Source organism: Centroberyx gerrardi, chromosome 21 (assembly GCF_048128805.1).
Source record: "Centroberyx gerrardi isolate f3 chromosome 21, fCenGer3.hap1.cur.20231027, whole genome shotgun sequence".
Classification (NCBI taxonomy): domain Eukaryota; kingdom Metazoa; phylum Chordata; class Actinopteri; order Beryciformes; family Berycidae; genus Centroberyx; species Centroberyx gerrardi.
In genome coordinates this window covers 9092014-9112806 of record NC_136017.1, presented here as the reverse complement: position 1 = coordinate 9112806, position 20793 = coordinate 9092014, and the positions used below count along the sequence as shown (strand labels likewise).

General features: G+C 44.9%; 1 protein-coding gene across 2 annotated transcripts in view; it reads right to left on the bottom strand.

Moving 5' to 3' along the window:
* prox1a (prospero homeobox 1a) overlaps window positions 1-20585 on the bottom strand; it is a 35635-nt gene extending 15050 nt beyond the window's left edge. The window contains exons 1-8 of one of the 2 annotated variants that reach the window (XM_071918171.2): window positions 20235-20585; window positions 19387-19731; window positions 19072-19218; window positions 18511-18583; window positions 18132-18474; window positions 17333-18089; window positions 10919-11026; window positions 358-552 (exon numbers count right to left, since the gene is read on the bottom strand). In XM_071918171.2, the coding sequence (XP_071774272.2) occupies window positions 358-552; window positions 10919-11026; window positions 17333-18089; window positions 18132-18474; window positions 18511-18583; window positions 19072-19218; window positions 19387-19731; window positions 20235-20585 (2319 nt within the window). Of the gene's footprint in view, window positions 1-357; window positions 553-10918; window positions 11027-17332; window positions 18584-19071; window positions 19732-20234 lie in introns of both variants that reach the window. The other variant, XM_071918165.2, reaches the window with a different exon arrangement.
* Between the last annotated feature and the right edge of the window lie 208 nt (window positions 20586-20793).

Below are 20793 nucleotides of genomic sequence, written 5' to 3'. Positions count from 1 at the left end.
ATTTGTGACATTATTCCAATGGGTTTTGAAAGGTTTCAAGAAAACAAGAAAATCACCTTCACAGTGATATTTAAGAAGAAAACCAAAATGGTTGCAGTCGATCAAATTGACATTTTACACAGGTTTTACATTGATAAAGAGATAGATAACTTATAACAGAAATAGTTTAAAGTGAAAATTCAAAGTTGAAGCTGCTCACACACACTGAAACCATCGCTCCTCTCCACAAACACACAAACTCCTCCCCAATACCTGGAAGTCATCAGCCTTGTAGTATCTCATATTAAAGGCCCTGAGGAGCTCGACATCGCTCTCACACACACACACACACACACACACACACACACCCAGGCGTACCTCGAAGTCGTTGGCCTTGTTGTAGTGCATGTTGAGCGCCCTGAAGAGCTCGGAGTCGCGGCCCACCGACATCTCGTCGGCGGCGGTCACGCCCTCGTTGATGGCCTGCCGGGCGAACTTCTCCATCTGGATGTAGTAGAACTCCCTGAAGTTGCTGAACCACTTGATCAGCTGGGAGGTGATGCAGCGATTGAACTGGGCCAGGAGGGAGGAAACAGAAAAGGAGGAAAGACAGAGAAAAGACAGAGAAATGATGTTAGCATCTGGGCAGCAGGGAGGGAGGGAGAAAGTAACACTCTGACCTGTAAATATGTGAATAACCTACAATATTATAACAATAAATAATCCATCCTTTATGTCTCCTCCTTTATGTATGGTATCCAAATAATGAACCAGTAAGGATTTATAAATGATTGAGTAACTGAGGATTATAACTGCCTTCTGACATAAAGTATCCACTTGTTATCGTCTTATTAAAGTTTGTTTACAAGTCAACAAATCAGTAATTACTAGTAAATGATCAAGGTATTTACTATAATCTGTTTCCATGCTATTTATTGCACTTTACTGTGTCCTTAATGTGAGGTTAGTGAGAAACTTGAGGTCAGGATGGTAAATTAGTGACCTGAAAATTGATACCAAGAAAGATAGAAAGAAAAACAAGAAGGAAAGACAGAGGAAGAGAGGGAATAGAGTTTAAGATGGAGACTATTTCATTAATATTTGTTTAGTTTGTAGTCAAACCTCATTACCTGAGCCACTTTGAATACAGTGCCGATATAGCGATTGAACCGGACAGAGAGGAATTTTCACAGACGTTTATTTTCTCTGTTTGGTCTTTGTGTCTTACTTCAAAATCGCTCAAACTGCAGGAAACAGTGAAAGAACCTGGCAACCAAACCTTCAGTACCTACTGTACCAAAGAAGCAGGATGGCTCTTTTCTCTTTCCTCCCCTTTATTTAAGATTCTTTTTTATCGTGGCAATTTAAACATTTATTGTTTTCAAGAAAGTGCATGCTTTAACAAGGTCTTGCTCAAGTTAATTTTGCTCATATTTGTTGATGAATCAAAGTAAGTTCAATTATATTCTAAATAATTGGAATATCCTTGAGCATTAAACGGCCTTTCTGAACAGAAGAATAGAACTCTAATTTATTTCCTAAGTTTTCTTAATTGAATTGATGGTTCCAGTTGAAGTACTTTGTGTGTGTGTGTGTTTGTCCATGTATATGTGTGTGTGCATGTATGCGTACACTAAATATGTGTGTGTGTGTGTGTGTGTGTGTGTGTGTGTAAGTGACCTTGAAGACAATGAGCGACAGAGAAACTGTTCCTCTAATTACGTTCTTTGATCAAAGACAGTTTCTCTCTCTCTCTCTCTCTCTCTCTCTCACACACACACACACACACACACACACACACACACACGGTTAAAATCTCAGAAATATGTCCCTTTGCCTCATTAGCCACTGAAGAAGGCTGTTCGGACCTTGAGGGCCCTTATTGAGAAAATTTAGCCCCTGGAAACATTCCTAATCAAACAAAAATGACCCAAATATTATCTTATTGTTCATGTTGTAAACTGCCTCCATTGGCTCCTGGACTACACATAATCCACGGTAAATAATCTTACTCTAAGGCCTCAACATTACACTGCAAAAAATGTCCATCTTAACATTTTAGTTTTCAGTCTTAAATCTTCTTTTCCTTAAAATAATGGGGTGAGATAATTTCACTTGTTTCCAAACTCCAGTTTCTCTTGTTTGAGGGATTTTCTAGAAACAAGTAGCAGCATCTTGAAATATGTTGGACCACACCACTAGTATCAAGATAATGCCACTTGATTCAAGAAAACTCAAGTGAATTTGCATTGGAAATCTACGGAGCCCCTCTGGGGTCACATGGTAGAAAAAAAAACTCGATGTGTAAATCCGTGCGAACGGATTTCTAAACCGTGCCCTCGGATTCACAATCCGTGCGAACGGATTTGTAAACTAAATCCGTTCGCACAGTTTACAAATCTGTTCGCAAGGATTTACACATCGAGTTTTTTTTTCTACCATGTGACCCCAGAGGGGCTCCGTAGAAATCATCTCACCCCATTGGTAGATTTTTTTACTGGTTTTAAAAAAGTAAGATTTCATTACTTAACATTGACATTTTTGCAGTGCAGGACAATGTGACTGCACCATTTTCTTGCATTTGGTCAACTGCCAAAAAAAAGTCTGAGAGTCCCTGTATTAATGAGTGAGAAGAAGAATGAAGAAACAGAGAGATAAACGAAAGAAGTGGTGTTTTTCTTTAGAAGAAGACTGTTTGTGCTGGGCAGCTCCCAAGTGTGAGTGTGTGTAACTGTATGAATGTGAAGCAGGACACTTAGTCAAACTTCCACAGATAAATTAAGGTTTAAAAATGTATTCATAAACTGTTATTTATCTATTGTTGTGTGCAGATGATGTCTCTTACTGCCATGAATTGACTTGTAATCCCTGCAGTCTGTAAGTAAATCATCTGCATCTGGAATATTAGTATTCTTCTGCAGGCTTTCATAATGGATGTAACCGACGGAATATAAACACATTTGTGCGTGTGTGTGTGAGTGTGTGTGTGTGTGTGTGTGTGTGTGTGTGAGAGAGAGAGATATCCACTGGGCATTTTCTAGTTTCATCTGCTCCTCATAAGAAACAAAACATGGGGAAAAAACACAGTGACAGCCCAGTGAAAGTGTGTGTATGTGTGTGTGTGTGTGTGTGTGTGTGTGAGTGTGTGTGTGTGTGTTCGGTGAAGGGGAAAAACGGCTTTGACACGGAGATTAAGCTTGGTATTGTTACAAGACATTGTCTCACAGGAACAAGGGATGAGCGAGAGAGATAGGGAGAAAGAGAGAGAGGGGGAGAGAGAGAGGGAGAGAGATGAATAGAGCGAGGTGGAATGGAAAAAGGAATGGAGAGAGAGAAAGAGAGACAGACAGGATGAAAGAGAGGGAGAGAGAAAGAGATTTTTTTCAGGAGCGGTCAGAGGGGTGACATAATGGAGCATAATTGTGTGTGTGTGTGTGTGTCTAGCAGAAGGGAAGGGAGTGGTTATACAATGCATAGTGACAGGAGGGGAAAGTGTGTGTGTGGGGGGGTCGACCCACAAAAGAGCCGCACGGAAGGAACGTGACAACTCAGCAATTAACACACACACACACACACACACACACAAACAGACACACTCATACACAAACAGACACACACACAAGACGGTGTCATCTGCCCGTCAGTAAAGACAAACAGAGCAACAATTGTGTCACGCACATCCTCAACACGCAAACAGCATATGTACATAGAGTAACACATGCACACACACACACACACACACAGCATATACAATCTCTCAGTATACCCCCCAAAAATCGTCCCATTACAAAACAACACACCCCTGTACAAATAAAGGATATCTTCATACATATTTGTATACAGACTTCCATTGATCCTTTACCAAAGACTGCCAGAGATTTCTGCAGTGTATTTTGCTCAAGGGCACTTCAGTAAGGTAGATGCTTGCCAACATGAGAGCTGGAACCTGGATCCTCCCTACAGCACCCGTTACAAGTCAATAGACTCCTCAACCTGCTGAGGAAGAGCTGCTAACTTTAGGTTTATAGTCCCTTCTGTAGACCTTATTCCAGTGGTGGCCATTTGAAACTCGCGTCACACTTTACCTGAAGAGCAAGTACTGCCCGGCTATGTCCTAAGTTGTGTACCAAGATGCACATCATAGCCTACAAATGTCAGGAATCAGACAAAAAAATCATTTAACAGATTCCCCACTGAAAAATGTATCAGAAATGCATGGATTTCAAGAATGCGGAGGGATATAGGTTCATATTTTAAGGTAATATATCTGGTCCACTATAGCTAGCTACAGGAATAGCTAGTAGCTAAGTAAGCTAGCTAGCTTCCTGCTAAACTCAAGCAGTTGTTGTAGTTGTTGTTCCCATTGTGAGCTAATTTGATAACTGTGTGGTGTATCTGAAGTCCTCACTTGTGTGTTGAAGTAACGTTTTCATATACATGCCAATCTTCCAGGTAGAGCTTCCCACCCTGAGTGTGACACAAGTTCAAAATGGCCACCGTGGGAGTTAGGTGAATGGCTGCTGGACACTCAATTTCCATTTTATTAATTCAGGAAGTGTGTGGCAGAGGTGAAGGGGTCAAGTTTTTGTTAGTAAAACATTTAAATACTTGGCTATACTGGTGCTGGCAATTTAATTGAAATTCCTGTTACATTTTATACACAAGACGGGGTCCATTCCAAAATGCTATAGGCTACATCCATTTTGGAAAGGTTTTGCTCCCTGAAATTCAATTCAGCCAATATGTCAAAACTATAGAAGAGTCCATCCTAACAAACAGACACACACACACACACAAACGCCCCATCCCACCACCCACCCACTGCCCCGTACAGCTCATCACAATCAGCACAAACCGAAAAAACAAGAGAGACGAGAGACAAAAGACAGAAAGAGAGAAAGAGAATGAAGAGGTGGTGGTGGTGGGGTGGGGGGGGTGGGGGGGGGGGGCAAAACGCTGAGCTCGAGGAATGCCATTTTCTGTTTACAACGAAAAGGGGGAAAGGGAGAGTGTCGGCGAAAGAGACAGAGTGAAAGGGAGAGAAAGTGTCAGGGTGTCCCGACACCCCCCCACCCCCACCCCTCCCCCCTTGACGGCGGCTGTTGTCAGCGCCCCCGGGCCATGTTGGAAGGGCAAACACACACATCCTTTAAGAATCTGCCCACTTCAACCCGATTCATGGCAGCGCGGCACATTTTGTAGAGGACAGCGTGAATGTGCCACATCGACATAAATCCACGAGTTGTAGCGCTGAATGTTTCCTTTGCAACCCCAGGAAGAATAGCTGTTGTCGTAACTTTTTCAAATTAAGGCATTTCTGCTTTACTAGACAGTACACACTGCAGGATGGATGGTGCGTGTGTGTGTGTGTGTGTGTGTGTGTGTGTGTGTGTGTGTGTGTGTGACAAGTTTATGAATCGATTAAAACCATGTCGTCAATGCACAGTGTGCCCCTTAGCTCAGCCACTGGAATGCCCTCTGTTGTACCCATAAAAACCCATAATTCTCCCAAATATCTCATATTTCAAAATGCCACTCCATGACTTTTCCTACATCTACTTTCTATCCATGCCGTTGATTTTCAAAACAACGCAAGAAATGGCCCTTTTGGCCTTCCATTAGACCCCAAAATCCACTGGTCTTTCTAGTGTTGAATGGACTAGGGGACAATAGTTCACATGGGTTTATTTTGCAAGCTGTTCTCATATCAATCCCATCAATATTTAGGCACAAACAGACTTTTTTTTTTAAAGATTTTCTTAAATGAGGCTGCTCCATTTGAAAAAATTGACACCTACTCTGACAAATTGATTATTAGGTGATCTAATCCTCTCTATTTTTAAAATACTGAGCAATGAACAGAGATAAGTTCGTTTTGTTTTGAAAAAATTGCCATTTTAAAGACAATCCCAGTGAATTAGAGAGTCTTCAGATGAGATTCATCACTGAAAACCTTGAGACAGACTTCATATGGTTTGTCATCTGAAGAGCCCAAACGCTTCAACATGGTAACCACTGACCTGAAGTTATATCAATACCAGTACATGAGCTGTTGCTGATTCATATCGTAACGACGCCAAATTGGCTGTGTAACTCTAATTGACGAGACGGGCGAGAGGCGGGCCGGACGCTAATTGATTCCTGCTGAGGCGGCGGTATCGAGGCATCGCTTCAGCCTCTCAAGGCAAGAGTCTTCAGGGAGCTAATAAGTGTGTCACTGCTTCATGTCAAGTGTGTGTGTGTGTGTGTGTGTGAAAGAGAGAGGAAGAGAGAGTGTATTAAAGCCTCAGCTAGCGGGCATCGTATGTGTGTAGGAGATAGAGAGTGTGTGTGTGTGGAGCCGGAAGGAGCTCCCTGAGCCAGCGAGTGTCTAGTGTGTGTGTGTGTGTGTGTGTGTGTGTGTGGAGTTGGAAGAAGCTCCCTGAGCCAGCGAGCATCTAATTAATCCTAACTCCTCCAGTCTTAACGAGGTCTTAATTACTCTCGCTGACTCTCTCAAGACCTCGGCGTCTCACACTCACATATATGGCTGTCTGGTCAGAAGGCAAGAGCTTTCACTGCGCAATTAGAGCCTGTGTGTGTGTGTGTGTGAGTGTGTGTTGTGTGTGTGCGTGCGTGCTCGTCTGTGCCTAAAACAGTTGTCAGCTCAACCCACTTCCCACACTGAGCGAGGCAGCCATTGTGCGTAAGAGGCTCATCCTTAAGAACCAGTTTCCCATAGACAAAGTCCATTCAAGTCCAATTAGGGGAAGCCATTCAGGGCCTTAATTCCCTTACAGTGAATCTGCCTGATCCTCCTAACACATGCTACTTATTGTTCCCTGGAAAGAAGGAGGGGGGGGGGGGGGGGCAGAGAGAGAGAGAGAGAGAGAGAGAGAGAGAGAGAGAGGGAAAGAGAGACATTGACCCGGATTTTGGAAATATGGTAATGATGAGGGTAATGAATGCAATGGGACAATGGAACAGTACACACACACACACACACACATACAGTACATATACACACACATACATACACACAAGCACACACACACACACATAGAGAGAGAGAGAGATAGCAACAGGGCGCTCTCAATCTTCCACACACTCTACTATAGCCTTGAAAAGAACAGCCTCGCTCGTCACAAATAGGATTATCCATGATTCATTTTTTTCATTTTTTTTATTTTTTTTTATTAAAGGAAATAATATCTGCAGAGTTCCTCCCGCAGATAAATATGTTGGATTAAGCGGGATTACATCTCAATTAAATCTAAATTTGACAGTAGATCGTCATTTGCATAAAATATGAATAAGAAGAGACGAGACGTTTCTTAAAGATACAGTGTGCTACGAATTTGACCATTTTTGGGTTTATTCATAAATAGAAGAATTTGATTTGTAGATGGAACTTCCTCAACCCATCATAACTGAAACTAGTCTGTTTGTCTTTGTCTGCAAAATAAAAATGAGGCCAACAAATTGTTTGCAGGCTAAAAATACATGTAAACCTCATGTTTAGCATACTGTCAGCCCTTGTATCAAAAGCTCACACAATAAATTCCAGTGGAAAAATGTCTTCAATCCAATAAATCCCAGTATAAACAAAACCAGTGTTTGGGACTTGTGTTAATATTGTCCAGCTGCTGAGCGAAGTGTCAGGCCAAAGCAACATCTTTATAATCTAAATCCATGTTTGCTGAGATGAAGACATGAGATTAATTGAATATCAGTTTGGAGATAAAACCGCAGATTGGACACTAGATTAATTGTAAAAGCCATAAACTGCCCCTCTGCATTAATCCATTAGGCCTAATTTATTCATTTCCCAGATTAAAGCTGCAATCCAGAATTTATTTGACCACATAGATATTAAGCATGTTTACTAAGATACTTAACGAGTTCGACTTAGACATGTAAAGTAAGCTGATTACCCAATATTACCGATGTCAGCACTTACAGTTTCAAATTACATGTGAAACTCATGTTTAGCTATCATGCAGCTGTCAGCTCATATACAGTATCATCAACAATACATTGGGATTCAATGCAGTGAATGAAAACTTTACTCTAACTGAAGGTTGACAAGGACTTTTACAGCTACAGTGAGTTTCATGACTGCAGGATCACACGGGATCTCATAATGACTCAACATTTTCACTATTTAAGCTATTTCCGTTGCTGAGAATCCGCTCTGAACAAATGTGGCGATTTTCAGTTCTGCTGTAAATTTAGCGCTGCTTGTAAATTTAAAAGTGCTGCCAATATCTGCACAGTCACGCACTGAAAGAGGCCGAAAAAAGAAGCGCCTTCGTGAAAAAACCTGTCGCCGTAGTGAGTTGTTTTACTCCGGCGCGCTGCTTTCAAAAGCGGTGTGTGTACGGCGTAGGTGTAGATCTAACACCTGGAAAAAAACACAAACTGCAGCTTGAAGCTCGCAGCTCTGATAATGACAGATTCTCTCTGTTAGTGCAGATTACATTAGCTTGTTCACAGCTTAGATACTGCTTTGCAGTTGAGAAACTGTTAATCATAGATATTTATTTTCATTTAGCCTGAAGACGATGCAACGTCTGAGTCGACACAGAAATTTCCCGGAAGCCTATAAACCTCACCTCAGATAACTCAACATTAATGTTTTTTGGTTATATTTTTAAATAACAGTTGTCCATTTGTTAGGAAAACATTTGCAACGTTCTCTCAACATCGTTATCATTTGAGGCACTTAAATATGATTTTACAGAAAAAAACAAACATTTTGAAACCCCACTGGTTTGCCAAGAAGTTGCTGACAAAAGCCAACAAATTGTGCCTTTAATGTGTCAGTAACCTGGTACAGCTAGGTGTGTTTACTGGAGGGACTGAAGAGACTCCCAGTTTATGACAAAGCAGACGCACACGCACAAATACTGGGAGCAGGTAGGCTTAGCAACCTGGTGTTTGCCTAGCAACCTGGTGTCCGAGCGACCCTTGTTGCCATGGCAGCCGGTGAGGATGTGGCATTGCCGCGAGGAAGTGGTCACCACAGATATGAGCCCAAGGGCAGCTGGTATGTGTGTGTGTGTGTGTGTGTGTGTGTGTGTGGCTGCTCATTTGAATACGGCGTCCTGAATCCGTGGAGGAGCCGTATGCTCCTTTGCAAAACACGTAGCAGCCTGTAAACACAAAACAATCAGCGCCTTTGTTTTAAAGCTGTTGTTCTGTTGTCGTCCCTTTCATTTGTTTGTCCTCCCCTCCCTCCATCCCTCCCTCCCTCTGTCATTTTCGCAACCCCCCCCCTCCACACACACACACATACACACACACACTTTCCATTATCTCTTCTTTCTTTCTAACTCTCGTTCTGTCTCTTTTTCTGTCTTTCTCTGTATGACTCTTTATTTCACTTAGTCTTTTTATTTCTCTCTTTGTCTCTCTGCCTGTTTGTCATTCTCAGTATTTCTTTCTTTTTTATTCTTTCTTTCTTTCTTTCTTTCTTTCTTTCTCTTCCTTGGTCTGTTCATCTTTTTGTCTATCAAGTGACCATTGACGGTGTGATCATGTATTGTGTGTGTGTGTAAGAGTGAGTTCTCATTTTATGTCTGTGCGGGTGAGAGTGAAAGCTGTGTGTGTGTGTTGGGGTGTGTGTGTGTGTGTTTGGGGGGGGGGGGGGGGGGGGGTATATAGCATGTGTGTGAGAGGGAAAGTGGGCGTTTACCCCCCCAACCCAGGCCGATTAAGGCCAGAAACTCTAATTATGCTACAAAGACCTGACAGACTGGAACTCTGGAGCACCCATCTGCGCTATAGGGTCACACACACACACACACACACACACACACACACCAACGGCATACAAAAACACCAAAAGAACCCCAACTAAACGGAATAATCTCAAGCAACGAAATGGACAAAGGTCACAAACAGTTGAAAATGACACTATTGGTCAGTGGAAGGAGAAGAAAAGAGAGGAGAGATTAGAAGAAAAGATGATCGATACCAAACTCAAATTACACCAAAAACGCCACAAAAGAAGACCAAGACGCTTCCCAGTGGCTCTGCGGACAAAGACGCATACCTGTTTACCAGTGAAACCCCGCTCATCTGCCCCCATCTGTCACTGAGAGACACTTTGATGTGATTTTTGAAGTCTGATTCTGAAGATCGGACTGAATTCACATCGCTGCATGTCTGCACTCGGCCTGAAAATGGCCGTTCTGCATGGTTGTATCTATTTAAAATGCTTTTTCCCGCTCTCCCTCACCAACTCTTTACATTGCTTCTATGCACATCGTGGATTCCATTGAGACGATGCAAGAACCGCGATCACTTCCATATCTGGCTTCTTAAAATCTGAAAGCAAATCTGAGCGAAATCCGATTTTTGTGCATCCAGATCTGTCGCTTAATGTGCTCTGGTGGGATCAGATGATAAAAGTTTGAAATGGAAACTGCGAGTGTAACTGTGGCTTATTCAATTAAAAAAAACAAAAAAACATGAAAATAATGTGGTGGAAAAACAATTGGAAAAAATAATATAATAATAATTCTTGCACTGAAATTGCCCTCTGCTTCTCCTTTTTTGCACTTCTGAATCCTTGTTTTTATTAATTCATTTTAATTTATTGTGTGTGTGTGTGTGTGTGTTTGTGTGTGTGTGTGTTTCATCATGTGTTTAACGTCACCATTTGTATTTTATTGTTTTAAACCCTGGCTGCAAACCCAATTTTCTCCCACAATGGGCCGAGAAAGAACGGCATTGAAATTACTTGAATCGAGGGTCAGGATGCGAAAAAAGAAAAGAAAAGACCGGGAAGGACAGAGGACAAGGGGAAGAGAGAGAGGAGAGCGACGTGAAGACGACAGAGCATTGAAACGGAAAGAAAGAAAGAGGAGAGGGGAGCGACGAGAGGTTGAGAGAAGCGAGTGGAGAGCAGGGAAACAAGAGGAGAGAAGAGAAGAGGAGGAGGGCAAGGTCTTACCTTGACGTCGGAGAAGTACATTTTGAGCATGTTGGAGGAAGGGTAGCGGGTGTAGAAGAACATCAGCTTGGCTTTCTTCAGGTGGTTGGGAGACAAGCCCTCCTGAATCTAAACAACAGCCTGTTAAGGAGTCACAGCTTTCACTTTGTGGCTTTCAGCGGAGAGAAAACACTCAACACTCATCAAAACCCTCGGATGGAAAGCAGCGAAGGACAAAAGGTTCAACTCTGGGTTCCCTGTCATACCTTTCACTACAACTGTTTTATTCTTAATCCACTTTTTTGCCTGTTTAACTGCCATTGGTTACACAAAGTGATATTTTCAAGCCTGAGATTCTGTTATGTTGGCTTTACCATAAGATCAGCATTTACTGTATAATACTACTACTATTACTAATACTACTACCACTAGTACTAATGTTTAAAAATAATTATTAGCAGCATGTTATTACATGCTGCAAAAAAGATGCTACAGCACCTCTGAAGCAGCCTGCTGTTTAGTGATGTGCATTTTTTCCAATTCAATCAAACTTTATTTATCCCCAAGGGGCAATTAAAAGAGTAGACATTAGAGCATAACAGATAAATATATAGGACACATATAGAGAGTATTAGTGGGAACTGTAGATGAAATGTCATCTACTCTCCAGTTGTCAACTCACAACATGAACACACCCTTCTGTCGGTGCCGGGAATCAAACCAGCAGCCATTTTAAAGCAGCTGGAGGTTGGCGTTACATGAGATTTTATGCAGATTGTAGCTAATATGCTCAAAAAATAAAAGCCTCACTTAGTTGCCCTAATATACCGTAGACTGGGGGATTCACCAAACATCCTCAACATCATCTACATTTCAATTTTAGTTGATTTAGCTCCTGCTCTGATCCACGGCAACTTACAAAGAGTACAAGCTTAAACTTCAATTCCTCAATCACCAAAATTATAAGCAACCAAGAGCAGTGGGAGAGGGCAGAGGTCACGGCCGCCGTGTGATATTTTCGGTGGACGTGCAAGTTAGAAGCGAGGTAACAGCGTCAGTCAGGAGGATAATGATGAACCTCAATGGGAGAAACCAGTTCTGTGGTGGATTCAGCCTTTTAAATCCCCCGACTCAGAGCCAATACACGCACCTGCTGGCTTTGGATCAAATCCCACCTTCACTCCCGCAACTCTGCTGCCCCGGCGTCTACCCCACTGCCTCAACAAGGAAAATAATAATTTGGGAGGCCCTGGTAGCGGGGGCGCCGTGTGTGTGTGTGTGTGTGTGTATGTCAACAGCTGTGCCCCACCACGCTGCCATTTCCCCACCACATTAACAGCCCTATAATCTATCAGAGAAGATGAGGCAATCAATGGAACCCCCTGCAAGGTCAATTAGCACACAGACAAACACACAGGCGCGCACACACACACACACACACAGAGAGAGAGAGAGAGAAACCCCAGGGGTCCTATATGACTGGAAAGAGGAGGAAGAGAGACAGAGGGAAAAAAGAGGAAGAGAGTGTAACGCTTGCGATGGGGAGAAGAGAGAGAGAGAGAGAGAGAGAGAGAGAAGTCAGGACATGGATGGAGAAAATTTCGCAAGACTTTCCTCGAAGGTACACAAAAATAATTCCTAAATATTTGTAGTAATTTATTCTCTAGCCTCCCACTGCCACCTAAAGAGCCATTTTGGGTGCGTTTCTAGCGGCCAGAAAGAGCCACTGCTCTGATTGGCTGGCAGCACCAGTGGGTCCACCCCTCCCAGACCTAAATGTAAGATGATTGGTCGATTCCTGTGAAGTCAGCTTTCTACGAGTTCTGATTGACCCGTTTCAGAGGCGACAGTTTATACTGACATTGACATTGGCAAAACAACAAATAGTAAAATTTTAACTTTTTTACTGTGGACAAGGAACATCCCAGAGTGTGCAACCTATAAAAAATATCACATTATCCATTCATAAAGGCACTCTCTTTAACACGCTTCTACTTTCCCAAAAAAGTTTCCCTAAAATGGCTTTTTAGCGTTGTTATTTTTCAAAAATTTGTACTAACAAAAAAAGGAAACCATATGGGAAAAATAAAAGTAACGGCATTCTAATTTGAAAAAGTAACTCATAAGGGATTATAAAAATTGAAAAACCAACACGTTAAGTCACGTTGAGAGAGAGAGAGAGAGAGAGAGAGAGATGTTGAGAAAGAGGGAGAATCGTATCGTCCTCCATCATTCATGTAGTCAGTTCAGCTGACAACAACACCATCACCTAGTTAACATTCATACCAACCTGTCACTGTCATGTGTGTGTGTGTGTGTGTTTATGTCAGATAATACATGGTGTGCATTTTTTACAGCCAGTCTTGTTTTCTGTGGACACACACACACACACACACAAATACACACACTTAAACACATGAACACGAACAACTACACACTAAAACACACAAACATGACTCAGAGTAGATGGAGAGAAGCGATTTCGTAATGAATAAAAAGCAAATGACGTGTGTGTGTGTGTGTGTGTGTGTGTGTATGTGTGTGTGAGAAGGTACTGAATAAACAATGCAACTAGTAATGTCCAATTCCCTTTCCTCCACTCTCTTCCTCTCTCTTGTTCCTCTTCTTGTTCTTTCCTACCTGGACAGTGTGTGTTTGTATTTATGAGTGTGTGTGTGTAAGTTTGTGTGTGTGTCTGTGTGTACATGCCGATGCCTATGTAAGAGTGTGTGTGTGTGTGTTTATATCTGGATGCACATCTGTGTGTGTGTGTGTCTTTGTCGGTGTGAATGTGAGCATGTGTACGTGTGTGTGTTTTGTGCAGGACACAGTGTATCAGCTGTAACTTGACCTTGCTGCCAGGTGTGTGTGTTTGTGTGTGTGTGTGTGTGTGTGTGTGTGTGTGAATGGACAGAATGGGGGTGTGGAGGGAGGGAGGAGAAGAGAGGGAGGGGGGGGGGGGTAAATCCATAAATGAATGCAGGACATCTGCTCAGCGCCGTACAAAGGATTAAAGATACACAGACCTGAGTGAGTGAGTGTGTGTGTGTGTGTGTGTGTGTGACTGAGTGACTGTAAGTGGCAAGTGACAGATTTACTGCGTGTGTAGGCCTATGTGTGTGTGTTAGAGAAAGCTATTGAATGTGAATGTGAATGTGAATGTGTGTGTGTGTGTGTGTGTGTGTGTATGTATGCCCTCCAGGTGAAGTATGATCAATGCAAAACACCTTAACCTAACTGCTTCCTTCAAGCCTTGCAGCCCCTGACACTGCTGTCCCCGCCTCATCCCCACCATGCAAATATTCCAACTGGCAAAACAAGGAAGCACTTCTTCAACAGAGGTGAGGGAGGGAAAGCAGAAACAAGAATACAGACGGAGACAAACAGAGCGGGAAGAAGAGAAAGAAAGTCCATACAGAAACGGCATAAATACTTTCATTTTATTTCTTGAAAGGATCAGGAGTTCTAGACATGATTTTTGGAGAAATTAAGCCATTTTAAAGGTGTTACGTGTAGCATTTTAACATCAATAAATCGCTACTACATGAATTTTGAGACATTAGTATAATTACCATAAACAAACAAGACCATCGGCAAGAAGATCCGCAGTCCCCACGGGTCTCTACACTGTGTTTTACATTGTGCGGCACTGGCTCGGATTTCGCGGGAAATTCGATTCAAAACAGGCAGAGGGCGCTGTTCTTCCGGCGCAAACGGAGCTAAAAGATTTCAGAGTTTCTCGCAGCATGGCAGAGGGTGAAATGAGTGAAAGGCCGATTTTGAAAAATCACTTCCAACGTGTTTATCCTCCTCAGGAAAGCGAAACGTAAAAAACTATCGCACACAGAGTGATGCCAGGGAGGGGGATGGAGGACAAGTAGCGGCATCCTCTTTGTGACAGGCGGCAACGGGGTTTATGGGAAATGTAGTCTAATTTTAGAAACACTAGCACTAACAATACCGGTCATGAGATAGAGGCTGCCAGTCGTCTCGATCATGGTCTCATTTGTTTAAGGTAATTATACCATGATATCACAATTAATTTGACAATGATATATTGGTGCTTAATAATGCTACATGTAGCACCTTTAATAAGGTTATTGGTGAGATTAGCTTTAGAATTGGATTTGGGTTAAATTTAAAGTTACAGGGTGGCTTGTTATAATAAGAGTTTAGGATAGGGTTAGGACATGAGGTTATTATACCAGTAACCATGTGTGTGTATCGGCTGTGTGTGCCTGCATGTGCGCCCGGGCCCTGTGTGTTTGTGTATTTACAAATAGATGTAACACGAGTCGGCGATGAAAATGATTGTTCATATTACATCTTCACATAAACCATTTGCATAAACTTCCATTTGATTCAAAACATCATTTGCAAATCTAAGGATCGGTCAAGTGAAGGGAACTGGAGGGTTACACAGGTGCAAACACACACACACGCAAATACACACGCACGTACACACACGCACATACACTCCATACAAATGTACATGGAAAAAACAAAAACATAGTGTAATTATACTTCAAAAGTTCAAAAGTAATTATGAAATTGTGTCAAGCACTAAAAATTCTCCAGTAAACTAAATTTGAGTTTATGAAAAAACAAAAGTGAATTGAACTATTATTGACAGATTGAAATAAAATAACTATTTTTATCAATAGCTATTTAAGAACTTTTGCGAACAAAATACAAAATATTTTTAGGTGGAATTGTCTGTATCTTTGAAACAGTAAGGGGTGATTTTCAAAGATTTATTTTTGTTTTTTCTCAAAATGGATGGGAAAGCATTTTGGCATGAAGCCCTTCAACAGGATCAAGAGACTCGTGTCAAATATTTCTTTTTTCAATTGAAGCAACATCTAAATTGGCTTTGAAGAAGACGCTGTGATCAAATCCTCATCGCAGCTGTAAGGAGATTCTATTTGTCAGGTTCAAAGTCTTATTTTTCTTTTCACTTTGTTCTTCAAACGTGTGTGTGTGTGTGTGTGTGTGTGTGCGTCCAAGTGTGTGTATGTGTAGTGACTGGGAGAAGCCCTCTCCATATGAAAGGTTAGGGACGAAAGATAAACAGCTACCTGCAAACACCTGTCCACATGCACACACCATGAAAGGGAGTGTGTGTGTGTGTGTGTGTGTGTGTGTATGTGTGTGTGATGAAAAAGGAAGCAAAACACACACAGCTGCCGAGCAACTAAGAGTGAACGCTAACAAATGAAAGCGAGTGAGAGACAGAGAGAGAGAGGGAGACAAGTTCTATCAACTTGCTAAAAATGGTAAAGGGGAAACCGATGTTAACATTGTAGATATCACACTTCTCCTTGCGTGCGCACACACACACACACACACACACACACACACACACACACACACACACACACGCACACACCCTGAAACATGCACATTTAGAAAGCTTGCATCAATGAGGCCAAGCATTCACCTGCCCCTCTCCCATGCTCTTTGAAATATGATTAGCTTTGAGCTCCTATGTACAAGGTCTTACCCCACACACACACACACACACACACACACACGCACACACACGCACGCACTGTGAAATATGATTTGCTTTGAGCGTTTATGTACAAAGTCTTTGTGATGAAAGAGGACCTAACAGCACAAGAGTGTCTGAGACGGTGGGAACAGAGAGTGTGTGTTCTTGTCTCTGTGTGTGTGTGTGTGTGTGTGTGTGTGTGTGTGTGAGAGAGAGAGAGAGAGAGTGAGCTCACTAGCCTTTCTCAGCACCTCTAAACACCACTCCCCACTGCACGGACTTAAAAGAGCTTGAGAGAGCAGCGTGCGACCTGTTTAATCTTCCCCCCTCTTGCAAGACCCGGCGCGCCCCGTTTCATCCTCCCCACTCAGCGGGGAAACACAAGGGTTAGAGCAGGAACCAATTAATGCAGATTAATTGATATTAAAGACTTGCTGTGACTACTGGCTGCTGCTGCTGCTTCTGAGACGTCTCAGTGTGTGTGTGAGTGTGTGTGTGTGTGTGTGTGTGTGAGTGCGTGTGAGTGTGTGTTTGAAAATTGATTCTTGCAGAATAGGGAAGTAAAACCAATGTAGACAGCATTTATACTGTCTCCAAGTGTATACATACATGTTTGTATTACTATAACTGTGAGGACCTTCCACTTTACCCTAACCTGAACCCTCAACACTACATGCCCAACTGTAATCCTTGTCCTAACCATATAAACTCATTCTAATCTTAACCCTAAACCCAAATCCTAACCCAAAACTCATCCCTTGAAGAAGTGAGGACCGGCCAAAATGACCCCGCTTTGCAAAAACATCCCCACTCTGAAGGTTTAAAACCTAAACCTGGTTCTTACAAGAATACACACACACACAGATACACACTCACACACACACTAGCACAAAATCTTCCAGGAACACACTCCGAGCCCTCACCCCCATGTTAAAGGATACAGTGCTGCCTGAGTAGGGCGAGATGTCGGCCATGTCTTGCAGGTCGCCACACTCGGACTTGATGAGGGAGAGCGACAGGCCCTCCGGCCCGCCGCCATGCTGGCTCGGGGAGCTCTGCCTGTGGTGGTGGTGGTGGTGGCTAAGATGGCCCCCTCCTAGGGCGGCCATTTTGGTTCTGAGGCTGACAGTTTCCCGGGTCATGTCCATGGAGTCGGGGGAGGTGCGGTGGTGGTCCTTGGGCCCCGGAGGGTAGCCGGCCCCGCCTCCGTGGGACCCCAGGGGGCTCTGGAAGGGGTAACCCATGAGCGGGAGGGGGAACGGGTGGCGAAACGACGGAGGGCTGAACCCCAGCGAGGCGGAGAGGGGGGAGGGGTGGAGGGAGGGATGGTGCGGCGGAGGAGGAGGAGGGAGAGAGGGGTTGACGTTCTCTCCTCCTCCTGCTCCTCCTGCTCCCCCGCCGGTCTTGCGCACCACCAGCGGCAGCGCCTCCGTCTGGTCGTTGTGCATCGGCACGCCGCTCAGCCTGCCGCTCAGACCGCCGAACGAGTCCAGCGGGCTCGGGACGATGACGTCGCCGAAGCAGTGCAGCCTCTGATTGGAGGAGTGGTAGTTGGGGGTGGGGCTGCCGTCGCCGTTCAGACTGAGGGCCAGGGCGCCGCCCCCGAAGCGCGAGTCGGGGGTGAGGGAGGGGAGGGGACCGAAGGGCGGCGGACAGGAGGAGGAGGAGTTGGAGGAGGAGGAGGGGGCGGCGGGCGTGCTGCCGTGGCGACCGTGGTGATGGCCGACCGCCTGCTTGGGCGAGGAGAAGCCCTTGACGACGGTGTCGACGACCTGCGACACGGCGCAGTTCAGCTCCTGCTTCAGCGTCTCCGCTAGCTGCCTCCCTCCTCCTCCCGCTGCTCCTCCTCCTCTCCTCTTCATCACCCTCTCTGCGTTCCTCTCCTCCTCCTCCCTGCCCTCCACCTCCTCCTCCATCTCTCCGTCCATCAGGGCCTGTTCCCGGAGGAGCGCTCTGGCCCGGTCCAGGAACAGGCCCGGGTCCAGCTCCGACAGGTCGTCGTGGCTACGCCGGCCCCGCGCCCTGTGCCTCTCCTCCAGGCCGTCGGAGCGGATGCTGTCCTCTGACAGGTTGCCGTCCTCCTCTCTCTCTCCTCCCCGCTCCGCCTCTCCGCTCTCGCCGTTCTCCTCCTCTTCCTCCGTCTCCGAGTCGTAGATCTGGTAGAACTTCTCCTGGAGCTGACGGAGCTGTTTCTGAAGGACAGGAGAGGACAGAGAGGGTCAGAGAAGCTGTCTTCTAAACCTGAAGCTCACCAGTTACCAAAATATATACTGTTAAATAAGAGGCTTTCCTCTAAACCCCAAATACTTCTAGGTGTGAATACGATCATGTCTAATCCTTTTGACAGACATTAGATTTTTCTCTACTTTCTGTGTTTTTTCGCTGTATGTTAACACTAAAAAAGACCAAGCCACCATTAATTGTTAGCTGTTCTGAATTTACAAACTGAAATATCTCAGATTTCAAAATGTCCCTCCATGACTTTTCCTACATACACTTTCTGTAATATCCAGTGTTGTTAGATTTTCAAAATAGTAATCATAATTATATTTAGTCCTTTGAATTGAGGGCTTGTTGGCCTTCTTTTAGACCCCTAAACCCCACTGGTCTGTCTAGAATTCAGTGGCTTATGATGCAAAACAAACTTGAGAACTAGAGAAAGTCTAATGTCATCTGATACCTGCATGTCCTCCAGCTGCAGTTTGAGCTGCCGCCTCTCCTCCTGTCTCTGCTCCTGCCTGGAACACACCAGCTGTGTGAAGCTGTGCTGCTGCTGCGGCAGCCGCTGCTTTCTCTTATTCTCCCGGTAAACCTCGCCGACGCCGACCACGCCGCCCCGCGACCCCGGAGAGCTCAGCAGGGACGACGGGCAGTCGCCCCGGCCGTGGCTGTGGCCGCCGCCGTTGTGGCCGCCGCCGTTGTGGCCGCCGTTGTGGCCGCCGGCGTCCCCTCGGTGGTCGCTGCCGCCGTTGCTGCCGTTGCAGCCGCCGCTCTCGTTCTCGCGGCCGTTTTCCGGGTTGTGGTCGTTGCCGCTGGGCCGGACCAGCGGCGAGTGGCTCATGCCGCGGATGATGTTTTCCACGCGCGCCCGCTTGGCGCGAAGGTGCTCGTCCGACAGCCTCTCCAGGTCGAAGGAGGAGAGGGAGAGCGGCTGAGGGGCGGCGTGGGAGGGCAGGCTGGCGGGAGGCGGCGGCCGGCCGAAGGAGGAGGGGGGAGGAGGGGGGAGAGGAGGCCCTGGGGACAGGCAGTCGGACGGGCTGTCCCGGTCACGGGACGAGGAGTTGCTGCAGGCGTCCTCCGCTTGGATCTCTGAGCCTCCACTGGACAGAGCTCCACTCCCCTGTGAGGGAGGAGGAGGACAGGATGAGGGGATGAAGAGACGAACGATTGGACGAATGATTTGAATGTTGAATGATTGAATGAATGGATGAATGAACAAGTAGTTGTTTGTTTGGTTGAGTGGACGGGTGAATAAGAGGATGGAGGAATGATTGGTTTAATGATTGGTTCAATGAATGAATGAATGAAATAAAACATGGGAAGAAACATTAGGAAACACTTGAATCAGTGTGTGTTTTTGTGCATGTGAATATGTGTTTGTATGTATGTATGTATGTGTCTGTATATGCAATTCTGGGTTTTATTTTGTACAACTATGTTCAATGCAAACTCGTCTTGTGTGTGTGTGTGTGTGTATTCATGCACACAGGTATGAGTTTGTTTTCACTCTTATTTGTGTGTGTATGTGTGTATGCACATGTATGAGTTTGTCTACACTCATATTTGTGTGTCTGGGTCCATGCGTGTGTGTGTGTGTGTTTCTGTGTGTGTGTGTGTGTGTACCTGGAAGCCCGAGTCGCTCCCTCCATTCTTCCCCATGTTATTCTTCAGCAGCTGAGAGATGATGGTGGCGCCGGGGAACGGCATCATGGAGTCTTCGTACGAGTTGGCCCTCTTCAGCAGCTTCCTCAGGACGTTCGACTTCTCCCCGTCACCATTGGTCCCCCCGTGGCCGTGACCGACCAGCGAGCAGTCTCCGTCCTGATCGGGGCCGTGCGATTGGTTCATGCCGTTGAGCAGGGTCTCCCTGGCGCGGGCGAATATCGCGCTACCCACAGTCCTTTTCACCCCGATGTCGACGCGTCGGCGCTTGGTCTGTCTGGTTAGGAGGGCGGTGCTGTCATGATCAGGCATCACGCAGGGCAGCTAAAGGGACATGACGAGGGGTCCTCAGACAGACGCACAGGGGGAGAGGAGCGCCGGGCGACCTGGGCAACGACAGAACAAACACGTTACTGTGCATTCTTCATTTAACACACGGGGACATGGCATTTTCCTAAATTCTACACCGGATATTTGAGTGTTTTGTTCCAAAATGTCATTTTTAAAACAAGACAAGTAG